The sequence below is a fragment of the Phodopus roborovskii genome, unplaced genomic scaffold (genome assembly GCF_943737965.1).
Source record: "Phodopus roborovskii unplaced genomic scaffold, PHOROB, whole genome shotgun sequence".
NCBI classification, from domain to species: domain Eukaryota; kingdom Metazoa; phylum Chordata; class Mammalia; order Rodentia; family Cricetidae; genus Phodopus; species Phodopus roborovskii.
Genome location: NW_026126516.1, coordinates 8771689 through 8791325, shown reverse-complemented (window position 1 = coordinate 8791325; position 19637 = coordinate 8771689). Strand labels below are relative to the sequence as shown.

The following is a 19637-nucleotide window of genomic DNA, read 5'->3' as shown; positions in this document are numbered from 1 at the left end:
AGGACACGCACCTACTATATTATCAGTCTCCTACTAGTTTTGCTGATGTGTGGTCACAATGCTCACCTAGATTGTTTTCTGTAAGTATTTGGAAACCACTCACCCTTTGGTGATCGTGAAGCAACAGAAGGTCCCAGACTCCACTCAGAGATCACGTTAATGTCCTCATACCTCTGGCCACCTCATTTTTGGGCAGGATGGCCTTGAACTTCCTGCCTTTGTCTCCTACACTGGGGTAGAGGCATGCATCAATCCTTTTTCTTTGCGGTTTTAAATCGCATAGGGTGGCTCTTACCTCACAGTCCTCCTGCCTTGGCTCCCTGAATTTGGGGATCACAGGCCTATGCTCTCACCCCTAGCTGTGCTGTGATTTCTTGAAACAACTCCAGGATGGTTTGTGAACATGACTACTCGCACGCAGATGAAGGATTAGTCTGCTCCAGCCACCGGTTAGCTCATGAGTATCTGCAGACCCGGGGGAGGCTGATCTGAGACCTGCCCTCTCATCTCCAAGCTTGGCACCTTGTGAATAAACGTGCATTTGCAAAACTCCTTTCAGTTTCAGTGGCTGCGTACTTCAGGACAAAACAGCTCTGCCTTACTTACTCTGCACTCCCTCTTAGTGTATGCACACACACATGCATTTCTTCATGAGCACATGTGTCTGAGGGTTATGTGTGTACATGTGTACGTGTGTCATTTCTCAGGTGCCATCCATTTCTGGGGGGGGGCAGGTTCTCTCATCAGTCTAGAACTCACCCATTCTGCTAAGCTAGCTGGCCAGTGAACCCCAGGGGTCTGCCTGTCTCTGCCTTCCTCCCCAGCAGCACACATCAGCCTTTTGTAGAGGGTTTGGCTGCACCCCTGGGCAGTGTACTGCCCCTTTACAGAGGACTCCACGACACCTCATAACTCATAGCATCACCGAGGGATGCTGCCTCAGTAGAGGAGAGGGTGAGGAGAGAGCAGAGGAAAGAACGACACAGATGTAGACAGCTCCCCTCTCCCCCCATTACCCTCACACTGGCTAAGATGCTGGGACATGGACAAGCCAGGTCATGGGTGCCCAGGTGCAGAGTGCTCCACGCCTGGCTTTTCATGCTGAGCTTTTGTGCTCACTAGGGCATGTTATGCATGCTTGTTAGGCTTGGAAGACAGGAAGAGCACAGATTCACAGCAGTTTAATCATTGCTCCACTACTGACACCTCCAGACTCCCAGCACGGTGACACCCTCCCCACCCCCCAAAAATCTTAGAAAGCAGCAGCGGTCTATCGTTCAGAATCTCAAATGGTGGCTAAGCCAGAGCCCATACCCAATAAACTTCAAGACAACAGAGTAGGTGAGGTCCTCTGGGTCACCCACTATGGCTGGGGTAGAGGAGGAAAGGACTAGAATACACAGGGCAGTAACTGTACTATGCACTGGGTCCTGTGCAGAAAAACCTTCACGTTTGAGAACTTTCTGGTCAGAGCTGTCTCCAGAACTCTGACTGGGTTAGAAGTCGTGGTCTTGTAGGGGTCCTTCATGGCCTTCTGGGGGAAACCACGCTCCAGGCCTCCCGCTAGCCCCCAGTTTCACCTTTGAGTTCTTTCCCATTCCTGGCTGTGCTCTTCTAGCATGCCCACACTTACAGAATCTCCTTCGGGGTGATTTTATGTCACTGTATTTATTTTTGGCATTTTGAGACAGGGTCTTGCTATATAGCTCAGGCTGGTCTTGAACTTGCATCCTCGTGGGTGTGGGATTAGACTGCTGGGTTTGCCACTAAGTAAGTGCTGTGGGGAGTTCTTTCCTTCTTTGGGCCCCAGTTTCCTACATGAAAAGGATGGAAATGAGGATCATTTCTCTCTATCCCCCCTTCCCACTTTTGGTCCTAGGGATTAAATCTGGGGCCTCCTGCAAGCTAGGCCAGTGCTCTGCCTCTGAGCAGCAACGCTTCCAAATCTCTACAATTCAAAAGGACAAACAAGGAAACACAGCAAAAGTTAACACTGGGCATCTCAGGATAGTGGGCTCCCCCCAGCTTGCCTGGGTGTCTTGTGTAACTTTACACTCTGAGGTGGGTAGATGAGGCAAGGCTGCCTGCTGCTCCTAACAAAGGTCTCCTGCTCTCGCCCTACCTACCCATAAGACTCAGTACAGCAGCCCTAGCTCCTCTGGGACAGAGCACAGGCTAAGTTTCCAGCCACCCCCGATAGGGAAGGCATCTCCTGGCCTTCTGAAAAGATGGAACCTGAGATCCCGGGACTGCCAGAGACAAAGGACCTACACCCGCTCAGTAACGCCTGATGTAATTTCTGGCCAGCAAACGACAGCCACCTGGTCTGAGGTGGGCAGTGTCCCAGACTGTGTGTGAGCTGCTCTCCACTTCCCTCCATGCCATCTCCCCAGCTCCCTGCTTTTCCTCTTTCCCTCTGGCTGCAGACTAGGCCCTTCCTTCTGTATGGGTGTTGTTCCTGCTGCTATGCAGACAGGTACCCGTGTAAGAGTGGAGGCTGCGGCCCAGGATTGGTCCAAGCTCCACAGGAATGGGAAGGAAGGCTGAAGCAAGTTCCCAGGACAAATGTCCCCCAACCCAAGACTGGAGCCCTTTAAACATACCATGTTCAGTCTTGGCTATACAAACACCTCTACATCCATACTTATAAGGCAAAGGCGGCCCTGTGTTAAGCTCACCAGTGAACAGATGCTTGACCATCACCAGCTTCTAGCTTCCAGCTTGGAACTTGCTATGTAGCCCAGACTGGAACTCACAGAGATCCACCTGCCTCTACCTACTGAGTGCTGGGATTAAAGGCGTGTGTGCCACTGGCCTGGCCACATCCACATTTTAATGCTGGGTTAGCTGCTTGCTGAAAGGAATGCTGTATGAATTTTCTAGTTTCTTCTGCCTAGTCTCTGGCACAGCAATTTAGGCTCATGATGGCTGATGGCCATTGGCTGTTGTACTCCGATAGAATCTGTGTTGGCTGGTCTGCCACTCCTGATACTCTAGCAACAGTCCCTCATCCCTGAGCCCTGGTCCTGGGCTGGATAGTTAGAACTCAACTCCTTATAACCAGCAGATACCTCCTAACCCAAGAGCTCATGCTATGAAAGCCCTGTTGCATAGGAAGGCCTCTCTTACAGACTGGAAACTGCTTCCAAGAAGCGAGCAAGCAGACCAGGCCACACGGAAAAGAACAGATCAGCCCTTGCCCCTGGGCTTCTAATTTTGACAGACGACAGCTAGAGACTTGGTGCCAGTGAGTACCCCTTCGATGGTCCCCTACCCTCTCCTTGCATGGAGGGGTCTTGAGGCCCAGGGATAGGGCAGCGGCTTGTCCAAGGTTATGTCCACATCAGAGTCAATACACAACCAGAGCGTAGCCTCTGGTTCCCAGGCCAAGCACACCAGCCTTAGGCTTGACCTTCTCAGGTAGTCTGCTTAGGCAAGACCTTTCCCCAGTAACAATTTTTTTCTCCTCTTTCCCCATAACTCATTAAAGGACACAAAATTATCTTCAAATGAGCCTCAAGGTGCAGCACTCAGCCCCCTACCCCAGCCCCAGCAGTTGGGAATAGAGGAAAATCCCAGGAGGAGCAGGAAGGAGAGGGAGGAGCTCCGTCACCTACAGGTCACTCTGCAAAGCACGGTGCAGTGACAGTGGCAGAAGCAGAAGCAGTGAAGGGTCCACTCCCTGCTGACCATTACGGGCAGGGCTCCTCGGCACCGTCTGCAAGGTGCCTTTTGCATCCTGGCCACTTACCTCCTCTTCCTCAGCCGCCTGGCTGGTGCAGTGGTAACCGATACTCTGTCCTGTGGGCAAGTGGGCTTCACCTTGTCAATCTTTAATGAAGCTTCCCAGCTAACCTATCAGAACCCTCCCTGCTACCTGATTCCAGCACGCTCCATGGGCCCCGAGGGACTGTGCAGACCCCTTGTAGCAGCTCTGCTCACGGGCCTCAAGGATACCAGGTGTCTGTCTGAAGGGACCTCCCATCCCAGCTCTCGTCTCCCCACCCTGATGGAAGCAGCAGGCAGGGTGTGTGCAGGGAGAGAGGACAGGCGGGCAGACACGGATCCCTGGCGCTCTGCAGCTTCGCCCCTGGACCCTGCCTGCTCCTCCTTAGGCCTCTTGCTCCTGTCACCTTTTTGGTGTTTCTCTTATGTGCTCCTGTCATTCCCGAGCGGGCTTTAGCCTTCCCAGCTCTAAGGTAGCAAACACTCATCTTCACACTGCCCTGCTGTCTCTGGGCAGGGCCAATGCACACTCAGACCTGCCTCGGAGCTGCCACGCCTGTGGGTACAGTGACAGCGTCTTCGGTGTGTCAGGCTAGTGTTCCTGTTCCTTCTGGGCTCTGGCTCACAAGGCCTGGCTCTGCAGCTGTAGTAGTTACTTCTTCGGGTGCCACACAAGCACCAGCTCCCAGCGTAGAGCGGCTATAACGGCTGCAGAGCACCTTGCTGGCAGCTGTGGCATGAGACAGGCAAAACCCCAGGGCCATGGGGAGAGTGATGGGAGGCGCCAGCAGGCCCTGAGGCGCCAGACAGCTTTACCCTCCCTACCCTCTAGCTGCTCACGCTCTGGGGGGTTGTGCTGGGAAGTTATAACTGTTTCCCAGGTGACACAGCCTCACCTGGGAAAAACAGCCTTGCAGGGGTCCAGCAGAGGAGAAAGCTAGTTGAGAGCAAGCAAGGGTGCATTTATTTGCTTTCACTCTTGAATGTTGTGACTAGCTGCTTGAGTTCCTGCTTTGATGTCCTGAAGGGATGGTATATACACTTTGTAAGCCAAACAAACTCCTTTCTCCCCCTAGCGCAAGGGTGTCAAAGCATATAGCAAGGTAGAAGGGTGGAGATGGCAGAGCTGATCTTGAATCTCCCAGTAAACACACTGGTCTGTGTTGGACATGGATGGATAGTTGGTTCCCTCTATCTGGGCCGAACACATGTTGCTTCATGACTCGGGGAGAACATGCACCAGCAGCTCTCTAGACTTCATTGCCTTCCTTTACTATCCAGGTGGCTGAGGCAGGAGCTTCCTTTCTGTCTCCTCCACTGTGGGCTTCTCTGAGTGGCCTAAGTCAGTGCTTGCTATCAGTAGTGAGGAATGCTGGCCAATCAAGCTTCCCAGCACCCCAGGTTAGGGCGTGGCATAACACATAGGGTACCCGCACTCTATATGGGATACTGAAGTTAGCACTGTTTACAAGAGATGTTTATTTCCTCACAACTACTGTGGTTTCTCCTGCCTTTGGTCTCTGGCATTTCTCCCCTAAGCTGTAAATGCACGTTCTCTGGCTTGTCTGTAGCTAGGCCTCTGTGTCATTACTTGGAGGACTCCCACTGACTTCTTCCCAGGCTTACCTCCTTAAGCCTGTGTTTACAGGTCGAAGATCAGAAGGTATAGTCCTTGCTCAGCATTCCTCGGACAGGGAACTGTAAAGATTCCACACCGCTTCTCATGGGAAACACCCAGTCTGGGATCTGAGGCCTTAAACTCCTGACCTAGCTTCTCTGTACCTCTTCTCACCAGTGACCCTACTTGGATCAGGCAGCTGAGTCTGTGGGACTCCTCCCTTCTCTATCTAATGGATGAACTCCATGGAGCTGCTCCTCATCGTGATCCCTGCTCCTCTGTGCTCCCCAGGAGCAGCATGCATACACTCTGTGTAGATCCTGAATCAAGCCCTCGCATCTCTGGGGAATGGTAGCAGAGCAATGCATTTAGAAAAACCAAGGTGGAGTTAAGGGGAGGGAATTGAGAAAGGCAGCCAGGACCAGAGCAGGCAAACCCTGTAAAGGCTTGGGGTTCATTATGATATATGACCGATGGCTCTGAGAGCTCGGAATGAAGTAGAGGTGATCAGGTTATATCTAAAACTGCAAAGGTCTGCTTGCTGTATGGAAGAGACTCAGGAGAGCTACATGCAGGAGTAGTCAAACTGACCTGGCGGGTGTTATAAAAACCTACTTGTGTTGGATGGATAGATGGATGAAGGTGGGCAGCAGACAAGCAGGTGGGCACGGGCCTTATAATCACATAGCCTATGTACTCTACAAAGTGAGGGTTGCATCTCAACCTCACGGCTTGGCTTTCTGAGCCCTGGGGATGGCTATTTACTACTGTATTTGAGTTGGCTCTTATCAGACAAGAGTTGAAGTTGGCAAAAGGCTACTTGTGAAATTGTTGTTGTGTGTTTTTGTTTGTTTGTTGAGACAGTGATTCATTATGTAGTCCAAGCTGGTGTTAAACTTGAAGCTATCTTCCTGCTCAGCCTCCTAAGTGCTAGGATTACAGGTATGGATTACCACACCAGCTATGGAGTTGTTCTGTAGGAAAGAGATTATACGTGCTATGAGAGAAAAAGAAATAACAAAAATGAATTCTCCACTTACTCTAGAGTCTCTGCCCATAAACACGGGCAGAGGGAAGTGTTCATAATTATACCCTGATGATGGGTTAACGTTAGACACTGTGCTAGCCACCAGACAAGCAGAGTCTCTTTGGCAGATGGTCTGTTGGGCAGAGTCTGGGACTGAAAACTGAAATCTCTCTCACTAGTGTAGCACTCAGCAAATTATGGAATGCTATAACCTTTCGCTATAACCTTTGTTCTTATAGGATCCAGGAGATACTATGAAGACACAGGGAGGCTAGGAGACTATACAATGGTGTGGAAAGAAAGGCCTTTTCCTTTCTGTAAGGAGCTTGTGACAGTCCCAGGGTATCATACCAGCAATCTAAGATCCAAAGGGGCCAAGGCTCCAAGACCAACAAAAACTGAATATGCACAGTGCTTCATGCCTTATAAGTCACAGTCCTGTCTCCCTTACCATAACTCAGGCCTTAAAATCCATCCACCCACCCACCCACCCATCCATCACTTATTTATGTGTATGTATGGAAGTCATAGCACAACTTTCATCCCACCATTATGGGTCCCAGGGATGGAATTCTAGTTGTCGGGCTTGGAAGCAAGCACCTTCATCAACTAAGGCATCTCATTAGCCCTTTGTGCACTTTAAAGATAACTAAGACTTGGCCTGAGGGTGTGGGGAATGAGTTGCTAAGGATAACTGTGTGGAGCAGATGCAGGTAGCTAGGGCACGGCAGGCTCTCCTGCCTCCAGTCTGTGTGCCTCCGGCCAACTGCTGGGGTTGACTATAGATACCTGCCTTACCTGGCTGCTCTCTGAGTCCCAGGACAGGAGCGCATCTGGTGCACATGCTCAGGCTCACTGTCTCACAAATTCTCATTGGGCATGTGCTGTTTCAGGAGCCTGAAGCCCCAAGGGCACATTGCCATTAGTGTTAAGGGAGTGACCCTGGTGCTGGAGGAGGAGACAGCCTTTCTCTTCTGGGCCAGCAGGAGGACTGAGATGCTCAGAGATCAAAGGGCTCCATAAAGGATACCCTAAAGTCCAGGCACAGCCTTTCTTCAGACCTTGATGTAAACCCTCAAGTCACATGCAGAGAGACACCATGTCCCTTCATCCTGTGTGCCCCAGTGCACTATGGGCACTGACACCTGAGTGGCTGCTCATAGGAACTCCTGCTTTGTAAGGAGAGGAATTTCAAGCTCCCATTGTGATTTTTCAGGTAACAAAGAACTTGTACAATGTCTTGTGCTGCCCTCACAACACCCCTGTGAGGTAGGTGTGACAACCCATTTCACAGGTGGAGGTGTGGAAGCCTTTGCACTCCCAGTTCAGCACTAAGGTAAACAAGAACACTAAACTCACAGGGTTGTTCCTTCAAAGGGAGGAATGCATAACTTGTTTATCCAACTAGAAGGCTGGGAGCAGATGTGGTTAACAGCCTGATAATCTTTGCTATGTCTTGTGTGGCAGAGACCACACCGATCCTCCCCCAGATGTTTTTTCCTGAGTTTCCTAATCTATAGAACCTAGCATTATCAAAGGTGTCACATGTAGTTAATCTATAGAACCCATCTTTATGGAAGGTGTCACATATACTTTACAAAGCTTTATTATGTATATGGGACTGAGTTAATTATTGCCAGGAAAGTTTACTTTAAATTGTGCTATGCTTAAATATGCCCAAACTAAACTACTCGGGGTCAGAGTCCTACAGTTTGAACCAACACCAGCTACTTAGTCATGCTGGACCAAACTACTTTCTTATCTCTCACAGATTGTTATTCTGCTGGCCATGGTGGTCACAGAGACTGTATACTGTCCAGGTCCATATCTGAAGCTCCTTTTCCAACACACACACAGAAGACAGATAGACACACATACATACACTCCTCACAATCACGGTCAGAGGTCCTTCACCAGGGCCGCTGGTGGGATGGTGCACTTCTTGGTTTGGGGTGGTGCTCAGCAGGCCAAGGTGACGGGTGCGATTTCTGTGTGAGACAATTCCATTGACCATGTCCCTCAATCACAGATAGCACCCCTCACCTTGAGCCCAGTTTCACAGGTGGCAAATGGTGCTGGTGATTCAGAAGCTTCATCGTGGTCTTCAGAAGAGGATACAGAGGCAGGGAATATGGAGTATGTATGCAAGGTACACAGAATGACACAGGAACACATGGTGAACTCGCTCGCTCGCTCACTCACTCACTACCACAAACACTTGCATATCAATCTCTTTAGTATGCAAATAAACACAGATATGGAAAGCTCCAAAGGAGCTCATGGCCTAATCCACACAACCAAGAATTCTGGCCAATAGGATGGCAGCAGTGTGTTCACAGCTAAAGAAAGGTCAAGGTTCTCTGAACATCTGGGATGGCTGCACAGACAGAGCAATGCACAAAACAGGTCACCGGCAGGAGAACACAGGGCCAAGGCATGAAGTCAAAGGCAGAGAGAATTGTGGAGGGCTGGGCAGATCAGCGACTTAAGAAGACCCAGCAATTGGGCCAAATGGATGCTTGGCCCTCATCTGGAAGGTGAAGTGAAGGAGAACTTGGTAGGTCTGTCCTTGCACTTCAGGAGAGGAACAGTAAATGTATGTGGCCAAGGGCCTTGGAAAGAGACCATGAGATAGCAGAGCTCTCCTGGGCCACAGGCCAGCATACATTGTCCCCCCCAAACATGGTCTAAGCCACTGAAAGCTTAATTAAGGACTACCAGTTAGTAAATGAACTCCAGATTTGCCACATTCCCTGGTCCTGGCTTGCTCCCCAAGCCTGGTCAGGGTATACTGAGGGTACCTACCCCCGATATCATGCTGTATTTTTGTTTGTTTGTTTTTGGGTTTTCAAAACAGGGTTTCTCTGTGTAGCTCTGGCTGGCCTCGATCTTGGAGATCTACCTGTTTCAGCCTCCCAAGGGCTGGGATCAAAGGTGTGGACCACCACTGCTGGTAAATTACATCATAGATTTTGAGATTCTAGCGATAAAAAGGACCATTTTAAAATTTCCAAACCTGACTAAACCCATGTTTAGTCTATGCCTGCTCAGTGAGGATAAAAGCAAAATATACAGCACCATGGGACACACTGGGGAAAGCTAGGAACTATGGGATTCTGAATGTGTCAGGCAAGTAAGGAGGGAGAAGGGGTCAGAGGTGGGAAAAGCGAGCAGGAGCAAAGTGTGGCAATGTATATTGGTGGTATAGACAATGTTACAAAGAACCTGCTGGACAAGCACAAAGCTCCAACTTCTACAGTGTGGCCACTAGGGGGCAGGGCAGACAGGATGAGGCAGAAGCCTGGAACAAAGCCTGGGTGGGAGTGTGACCTTGGCTCCACCAAGCCCAAAAGGCACCGGGGAGGAAGACATACCAAAAGCCAACGCCCCACAGCCAGGGAGATGCAAAACCAGTTTAGGAATTCTATTTATGGGGGGGGGGGTTGATAATTTTTAGCGGGTGGGGGTTTGATAATTTTTGGCAAAAAGAAAAAAAAAAAAAGGTTTGTGGGAAGCAAAACTAGAGCTGACTTCAAGGGGCTGAGATTTCAGATTTCTCCCAGCTTCACAGAGAGGAAATGACTATTCCCACTCACAAATGTCTGGCTAGGTATTCCTTTGGTGGGCTCGGTCCCCTGGCTCCTAGCACGCTGCAGCCAGTGGGCCACTAGGCAGTGAATGAGGATACGAGGTTATTGCACGGGGGCTGGGGGCGGTGTGATGGGAGAATTGGGGAAAACATTTATTAGCCCCAGGATGGTCAGATCTTAATAGTCATGATATTATTACATCAAGCCACATATGAAAGGGACATACCATTGTGTTCTGAGATCACTCTACATCACTTCAAGTGGCCCAATGTAAATTTCCACTAAGCTGAAAGATTTCTCTTTTCTTCAGAGTCCCACTACATGACATCAATAAAGGACTACTTGGACGATCTCAGTGTGAGACCCTGGGGTAGCTTGCTGGCCCTGGCACTCCTCAGGCAAGCAGTCTGAAATCAGCTGAATCCAGCCCTAACCCTGCAATCGTGCCTTTGACTGGACATCTTCCCGCTCCACCCCCTGCCCCTTTCCAAACCACGTCTAACATCTGAGGCTACCCCAGGCTGCAACTTCTGGTATCAGGTTCATGCTTTTAAAGGGGCCATCTACTTCCACAGTGAGCTTGGACACACCTCTGTGGCTAATCCCTAACTGAATTCAGGCTAAGGCTGTCCTGCCCAACTTGTCTTCAAAACTCCTGTTGCTAGCATTTTTCACCTCTATGATCTCATTTCTGCTAGGTATCACATTTAAGGTGGGAAACTGAGGCCCAAGTCTTGCTCAAGGTCAGACGGCCTGTCAGCAAGAACAGGGCTGTGAATTCATTCTCACACTGTAGTTGCAGGATCATGGGGACAAGAGTCTTCCCAGTAAGCCGGAAGGAAGAGTTCTAAGTTCTGGATACGGCAGGCGGCCTCTCAGAAGTGTCTGTGGGCTCTGCACTATACCTGCTGAGAAGGAGGTGGTCTTCCTCAGCCAAGAGCCAAAAGACAAAAGAGGCCCTGCCCCGCCTCATTTCTAAAGCCCCACTCTGACCCTAGATTCTAGGAAGAAAGAGCATTTCAGACCCAGACAGCCTGGGTAAAGGGAGAACCCTTTGGTGTCGACCTAGCTTTTACCTACTGTGTGAGCCTCACTCCAGACTGGATGCTAGTTGTAACCTACAAAATGTAAACTTGAGGCGGGTAAACACGGGATAGCAGCCTTCTTGTAGTAATGCAGTTGCAACCAAGCTCTTTCACCACTATGTACTATGCACACATCCCCTCTCTGAACAATGTCCTAAAACCTCAGATCCCCACCTGCATGGCATCAGGATACACGTACCCCACCCCCCAAACAGTAGTGTAAGTTCCTCTGCATGTGCAGGTATCAAGTTTAGAGATTCTATTCAAGTGTATTCCTAACGTATCTAGGTAGGTAGGAAGAACAGAAGAAGTGATCTGGTCTGAACTTGTTCTGACTGAAAAAGCAAATTTGTCTAAGTAAACTTTTAGGATGAACCCCTATTTACTATCTTATGGCAATGTTTAATTGGGCATGCATATATCATATCATTAAAATCAGATGCATTACGAGACGAGACATGCACAGTAAAAAAAAAAATGATTACATGACTTAACCAATCAAAACAAAACCACCCAAACTACACCCCTTAGTAACCAGTCCCTCCTTTGCCTGGATCCCTTAAGAGGAAGCCTCAAACAATAGCTGGGACCCCAGTGTCCCCTTACACTCACGTGGCCTGCTGTAGTCTTGACAGTGTTCTGCACTATGGCTTTGCTCCAGATAAGTTATCTTGCTATTATTTTTTTTGCAAATCTGTGAGAACTCCAATTTTCATTTAGATAAGAGACCAAGAACCTAAAAGTACCAGCCCCAGACCCTATCCATGGGTAACAAACTTGGCTTCATGACACAGAAGGTTTCCCCTGTTCTAACTCAGCAGACCCCACCACCACCTGGGGCTGAACATTTCCTTGGGAAATGCCAGCTGAAGCAGAGTGATGGGGCAAAGTCCCATCATCTAGGTGTGGTGCCTCAGGCTCCATCCCGGTCCTGCTCGCCTGCATTAACATTGTTACAAGATGTCTGTGGTGAGCTTTGAGAGAACTAAAGCGGTCTGACAGAATGCTGGAGGTGGGAAAAGAGTGGCTTACAGTGAGGGAATAGCCCTTAAGGACATCTCCTAGCACGAGGCATCTCACACAACAGCCAGGTCACATGATTACTACTGGTGCATGGCATTATGACCATCTGCAGGTGCAGCAACATGCTCAGGGCCCGAGCAGCAAAACAGCAATTTGAGTCAAGGTAGCCTGGCTCTTCCCACCATGCTCTTTTCCTCTGACAGCCGCCGTCTTAGGTAGGGTTTCTACTGCTGTGAAGACACACCAGGACCACAGCAACTGAAAACATTTAACTGAGGTGGTGCTGACAGTTTCAGGGGGTCAGTCCATTATCATGGCAGGGAACATGGTGGCTGGGAGTATGGCGGCATTCAGGTAGACATGGTGCTGGCTATATCTTCATCAGAAGGCAACAGGAAATTGAGACACTGGGAGTAGCTTGAGCATATTAGATCTCAAAGCCCATCCCCATAGTGACAAGACCACACCTACTCCAACAAGGCCACACCTCGTAGTATCACTCCCTTTGGAGGCCATTTTCTTTCAAACCTCCACATCCACTGTCTCAGGATTAATGGAAAGCAATGTTCTTTCTCACTGTTTCCTTTATAGATTCAAGTCAGTATGTAAATGGTACCAAGTGCTTGCCACATTTCCTTCCTTTGAGACTCAGTTTCCCCCACTGTGGCATGGAGTACTGAGAAGTGATAATAAAATGAAACCACACATATGCAACAAGTGAGTATGATTTCATATAGTTTCCACGCCAAGCAGTTCTCCATCTCTCTCTCTCTCAGAGTCAAGGCTCCTCTTTATAACCAACATTTTGAAATGTCTCCTATTACCCTGAAATGCAATTCAGGGATTATACAACTGCTCTATATAGATGAGAAAAATCTGGGTAGCGCCTTAAGTGTTCTGTAAAGGGAGGCAGAGAAATGATCTATAATAAAGCGTCCACTGCATATGTAAAAGGTCAGACACACCTACAGCAGGAGACAGAATCAGGGAGCTGATTGCACCTGCCCACAGACTCTGAGGAAACGTGGCTGCCACAGATGGATTTGTTACAGGAAAGTCATCTTGGTGACAAAAATATCATAGCTACAATGCTAGAGATAGGGTCTTCCAAAAGAGAAAACAACTGTCAGTAAAGTTACAAACAGAATTAAGCAGTTTCCTTTTGATATATGCCACAATTATATTCCTAGAAAATTTAGTACATTCTAGAACTATTTAAAAAAACAGTACTTTTTTTCCCTTAAGAAAAAATTCTGGCTCAGAAAATTAAGAATATGTTTTCTACCTTCATGCACTGATAGGACAGGTGAAGCCCTGGCTGTTCTAGAACTTGCTCTGTAGACCAGGCTGGCCTCAAACTCACAGAGATCCTCCTGCCTCTGCCTCCTGAGTGCTGGATTAAAGGCGTGTGCTACCACCACCCTGGCCTGAAGCACTTCATGTGTAGGCTTGACCCGTGTGCTGCAACATGACCTGTCCACTTTTCCATGCCTTCCTTGTGGAATAGTCTATTTACACCAACCCTGCCATTTAAAGTCTAGAACAGCAGTGAAGGTAAAGAAACAAAACCCTGAGTTCTGCAGTGCAGCAGGGGAGCTGACCCTGTCTCCTGACTCACAGGACTCTGAATGACGGACTCTTCCTACTGAATCAAGAGAATTAACTGACTTCTGTAAGCTCACAGGGAGTGGCACTATTAGGAAGTATGCCTTTGTTGGAGTAGATGTGGCCTTGTTGGAGAAAGTGTGTCACTGTGGGGGTGGGCTTTGAGGTCTCCTATGCTCAAGATATGCCCAGTGTCTCAGACCACTTCCTGTTGCCTTTGGATCAAGATATAAGAACTCCCAGCTCCTTCTCCAGCACCATGTCTGCCTGCACACCACCATGTCACACCATGATGATAATGAACTAAACCTCTGAAAATGTAAGCCTCCCCAATTAAATGTTTCTCCTTCATAAGAGTTGCTGTGGTCATGGTGTCTCTTCACAGCAATAGAAACCCTAACAAAGACAGAAGTTGGTACCAGGAGTGTGGTACTGCTGTGACAGAACTGACCATGCTTTTGTTGGAAGGAATATGGACTTTGGGACTGTGGATTAGAAAGGCAGAGGAACACTTTAAATGCTGCTTAGTGGGTCATCCCAGGAGGTACATGGAAGACAGTGGTGCTGAGAATTATTTGAACTGTGGGAGCCTGGATCAAGAGGTTCAGAGGAGCAGAATGTTAGTGTATGACCTAGAGGCTGGTCTTGTGGTATTTTGGTGAAGAATGTGGCCACTTTTTGCTCTTGTCCAAAGAGTCTACCCAAAGCTAAAGTGAAGAGATTTGAATTAATTCCATTGGCAGAGGAAATCTCAAATGAAAGGGGGTTTTTTTTTGGTTCCCCCCCTAAAAAAACCTATAATGAAAAAGAGCAAGCTGAGAAAGGAAAAATACAAAGTGTACAATTTGAGGAGAAAAAGAGCCCCAGGAAGTAGAATGGAGCAAAACCCTGTGTTCAAGGAGATAAACAGATTAAGAAACGGAATAAAGGGAGCGATAATCTCAGGGCAAGATCCCACCCAGCTAAATTTCCAACTTACGAAAAAGAAATCAAAGAAAAGCTGAGAGCCAAGTGAGTGTGGCGGTGCTAGCCTTTAATCCCAACACTGGAGAGGCAGAGGCTGCCGGATCTCTGAGTTTGAGGCCAGCCTGGTCTACAGATCCAGTTTCAGGCCAGCCAAGCTTTGGCAGTGAAGAAAGTTGGTGAAGATGTAATTGAACAAGGGCACCAACTCCCAAATCCAGCAAACAGCAGAACTTTGAAGCTTCAGCCATGTGGGTCTGGCTTTAGAGTTAAAGAGCAACTAAGGAAAGTACTGAGGCCAGGCATGTGTCAGGTGTCCCTGCATGGAGGCCCAGAGAGGCCATTTCATGAAGCTGTGAAGGTGAAGCCTGAATTGCCTTGGAGAACTCAAGATGTTGGAGATGCCAGAAGTGGCTTTTTGGGTTGGTAAGAACCATGGAAGAGCCACCTGGCTATGAGGCCTGGGGAAAAATAAAAAGTGTAGGCCTCTACCCAAGTCTCACCTGAGCCTAAGTACCGTCTGTGGCCGTCAAGGCAAAGCTGGGTCACATGGTCTGTGGGGCATACTCTGTAGCTCAGCAGTAGACACAGGTGGCAGCCACCACTGCTAGGCTGTAGCACTTCAACACTGAAGGGGGTAGCGTTAGAGCCAAACAGCCCTTCCACCTCAGGCAACTTCTAGATGTCAACATCTATAGAAAAAGCCTAAGCAAGTCAGAGACTGGAACACCCCCCGCCCCACACACACACCTCCGCCAAGGACAATTCCTGAGCTCAGAGTTGTGTTGGCCTCAACACAACAGTTTTGTACCTGCTAAATTGACTTTAGTTTCCCCGGGTTAGGCCTGAAGTTGAAGACTGAGTATCTAAAACTCATTGAAACAAGAAGTTAGATCCAGTAGGTAGCTGGTAAAAAAGTCAGCAAAGCAGATCTGTCAAGGGTCAAATGCCTGAGAATCTCTTGCATGGAGCGTTCAGAGAGTTAAAAATACTGTTTTGCTATACTTTGTCCTCTTCCGGAATAATGTGAAGGAGCCTGAGTTAATAGTGTTTTCAGGCCAGGTGCAGAGGTGTATGCCTGCGATCCTACCACTCAGGAAAGCGAGACAGGGGGACTGCAAGTCTGAGAAAGCCTAGGCTACACAGAAAAAGCTTGTCTTCAAAACAGAACAAGATAGTGCCTCCTTTGTAATTCTAGTATTCTAGAAGTCAAGGCAGGAGGATCAGGGGTTTAAGGTCATCATTGGCTATAGAGGACTCTGTTTTAAAAAAACCAACAAAAATAAACAAGACAAAACAAAAACAAGTCAGTACATTCCTCTGTGGAAAGAAGTGAATAAAAGAAATAATTTGAGGCACCCAGAAAAGACAACTATGCAAACAACTTGGTCCCAGTGTTGAGTTTCGGCAGTGGTTATGGGATCTCTGGGCAGTTACTTCTTGCCTGAGCTGCGGCTCCCTGGTCCCTGGTCCCGAGAGCAGGGAGGGTGCCTGAGACACCATCTTCCAGGGACACGGTGAGAGTGAGCCAAGAGCTTGAAGACACAAAGGCACACACGCTCTGGTATTTGGGGGAAGGGTGGCAAATATGGCTTACTTTAAGATGGGACAGCAAAATGGTGTGTGTCTGCAGGCCTGGAAGGATCTCAAGTCCACACCAGTGTCTGTCTACATCCTGCGTGGTAGGAAAAGCTAAGAAAGACCCACTTGTAGAGACAGAGGTCTACAGGAGCCTCCAGAAGGTCACAGGAACCAGACATTTTCCTTAGAATAGATTCCTCAGAGGGCAAGGGAGAGAAAGGGGTGTGTCTGTTTATGAGGTGCTAGATGCCACCCTAAGCCCTGAATCCTGCATAACTTTGGGACTCAAGATATCATGCTACAAGCAACTACACAATCCACGTGACTTGAGCAGTGAGTTGTATACAGAGCAAACAACTGTGGTAATCAAAAGTTCAAAATCCATTAAAACAACTCTGCAGTATGAAGGGGGAGGCTGTGTGGATGCTCTAACCCAGCAAGAGAGAACCCACACAGAACCTCACTCTGTATAGTTTTATTATCTCGCAAAACCTCTTGAAGTGTTTAAGCCGGGCCCAAAGTATCAATATGTCAGGCTCAATGTATGTTTAATGCCGTCTCCCTCTAGCAGCATGGGCGCCTGTCTCCTTCTGAGTTTTGGTGGTGGCAGTAGCAGGAGTGGTGGCGGCTGCAGGCAGTAGCAACAGCAGTGACGTAATACACGTGCTAATATCAAGAGATGACAACCATCTAGCTCACTTAAATGTAAAAACAACTCTGCACGTCTGTATTTGTAGACAGGGATGGTGAGGCTCAGGAACCTTCAGTAAGTTGCTCAATGGTTTCTTGACTGGAATGCAGCAAACCAGAGCTTAAACCAAGAGGAGTGGCTCCAAGCCTGGTCCGTAACCACGGTGCTCCACCAAGCTTAAGATGCTTGCCAACTGCAGGGCCACGTCTACGGCCAGCAACCCACCCTCACTGGGAAGGCTCAGGCCTGCCTCAGAGCTGCTGAGCGCCGCCAGCAGTTTGGTGCTCTGCTCTAACTGCTCTGCTCAGGTGCTTTTGTTGGTCCAACTCCCAAGCCTGACGGTCCATCCTGCCCAGTTTCATCTAGCTGCCGTGCATCTGCACCCAGGCCGAGGCACACTGCATTGTGTTCTTTTGTTTTGACACATGCAAGCTCTCCAACCTCCACCTCTGCAGCAGCAGCTTCCTCCACATCACACCCTGCCTAGTGTAATCCTTGCTCCTGAGCTCATATGCCACCACTGCAGTCAGGGCCTCCCGTACAGCCCAGATGGGCAGCTACTTGTTTCCTTTTGCAGTCCCCAAGGACTTTGCACATATTTTACTCCAGTACTCACTGTAAACCATTAAAGTTAGCTCTTTATGAATATGTGAGCTCTAATTTCTAACATGACTTGAGGGCAGGACTCCATTCACTTCTTACCTATTCTGTCTAGCCAGCTTCTTGTCAGATATGTGTTCTGGGACATGGCAATAGGATGGCCAATATACATCACGTCCCACAGAGGGCTTCAGGAACACATGGGTACAAACCTGCACTTCACAAATGGCACATTATTCTCTCTTCCTTATTCTTAGTCATTCCTGTGAACCTCAGGCCAAGAAACAGGCTTTTAAGGCTCCACTTCATGTGAATAAATGAAGTAGCAATGTCAGGATGATAGATAACCAGAGCTTGAGAGAGAGATAGAGATAGAGAGAGATAGAGATAGAGAGAGAGAGAGAGAGCGCGCATCTTGGCATTCAGTAAAGACATAGCTCTGCTTACCTCCTTCTTGGGAATTCATGATGTTCAGGGCAAAGAGCATTGCATTGGAGAAAGTGGTTGCCTCTTCCTTACTTGCAAAGTTTAAGCCATAGACCTGACGGGCATCTCGCCACTGGTGGAAGGTGGGTGTTGCCTGATTGTACTTCAGCCCTTTCACGATTGAATAATTGATCACAACCTGGAGGAGAAGAGAGAAATACGTGTAAATAAATAAAATGTAAGTGAGCTGGAGAGAGCTGCCACGGGGCAAGGATAGTGTGTCCTTTCAACCACAGGGGCGGGGCAGGAGGTTCACAGCAGGGAAAGCGTGGTCAGGCATTTCAGACCATAGCTCAACAGCTGGAAAACTTGTGATTTCCCTTAACGAGGTCTGCGGTGAGGGTCTGATTCCCTGGTTGGGTTCTGGTCCAGACCTAGTCTTTTCGATCTACCACTTGGGGCATCAGTGCTGTTTTCTGAGGCTCAGTTTCTCCAACAGTAAGATGGAGGTACCTTGTGGGGACTCTGAAAGATTCCCTGGTGCCAGCTGTCTGATCTATGCTCTTTCTATATCTTCTAGACATGAAGCTCCTTAAGGGTAACGGTCTTCTGCAGTTTGGTCTCAGTTTCCATAGCCCTCATCAGAGTGTTCAATTTCATTAAAACAGGTTCTGTTTTCAAGGATGACCACACACACACATACAACCTCATTGTCATTTTTGTTATTAATCAACCAAAAGACATCACAGCTGTCAGGTGCAATGCCAAGCCAGGCAGGGAAAGACAGAGAAGGCAGACATTCAGGGGGCCATAACCGCAGAGACTCAAGAGCAGGTCTGCTGGCTTCTAGGTGTTTGCTCTTCTAGATACTGAAAGGGAATGATTTCAGGCTATTTAGTGTGAAGTCAGTGGTGGGCTGACGATACTCCAGCTAAGTCTTCTTGCCTGTGAAGTGGGAAGAATAGGGCAATGGTTTGTTCTCTCCTTAACCACTCATATTGCTGTGCTATTGCATCAGGAAAATCCAGAGAACAGCAATTATGGACAATATCTAGAATAGCATCATCCTAGCTGTCCCTCACATGCAAAGTAGACTTCGGTCCACCTCTAATGAAGTGAACAAATCAGGAGAGATGCAACCACTTCACAGCTCACTTGCCATACAAAAGCAGGTGGGTAGGTATTTACACACACACACACAGAGGTTCCTGAGTAGGAGCAGACTTACACATACATGTGTATTGATAAGCAGATGGCTCTTAAGGTTATAGCAGTGGTTCTCAACCTGTGGGTCATGACCCTTGTCAAATCAACCCTTACACAGGGGTCACATAGACTACCAGAAAACAGATATTTACATCATGATTCATACATAACAGTAACAAAATTATGAAATAGCAACAAGAAACTTTTATGGTTGGGGGTCACCACAACATGAGGAACTGTATTAAAGGGTCGCAGTTTAGAAAGTTAAGAACTACTGACCACTGGATTAGAGGCTGGAGTCGTGCACAGGATCAGGGAGCTAAGAACCTACCCCATTCTGGCCCAGTCAACCCATAGCAGATGTTCCGTGTTCAATTTTCCTTCTATGGTTTTGATGGACATTAAGGAGCCAGAGCAAGCTAAAAGAGGAAGCTGTGAAGGACAGGCTTGGAAGTGACATCCTCCTGAGACTGGTTGAGAGAGAACAAATCAAGGC

At 48.4% G+C, this 19637-nt stretch overlaps 1 protein-coding gene across 5 annotated transcripts in view; it reads right to left on the bottom strand.

Moving 5' to 3' along the window:
- The window catches only part of Evl (Enah/Vasp-like), a 135127-nt gene that overhangs the window by 17766 nt on the left and 97724 nt on the right, over positions 1-19637 (bottom strand). For all 5 annotated transcript variants that reach the window (XM_051196586.1, XM_051196583.1, XM_051196584.1 and 2 more), the window contains exon 3: positions 17957-18134. In XM_051196586.1, the coding sequence (XP_051052543.1) occupies positions 17957-18134 (178 nt within the window). The remainder of the gene's footprint in view (positions 1-17956; positions 18135-19637) is intronic.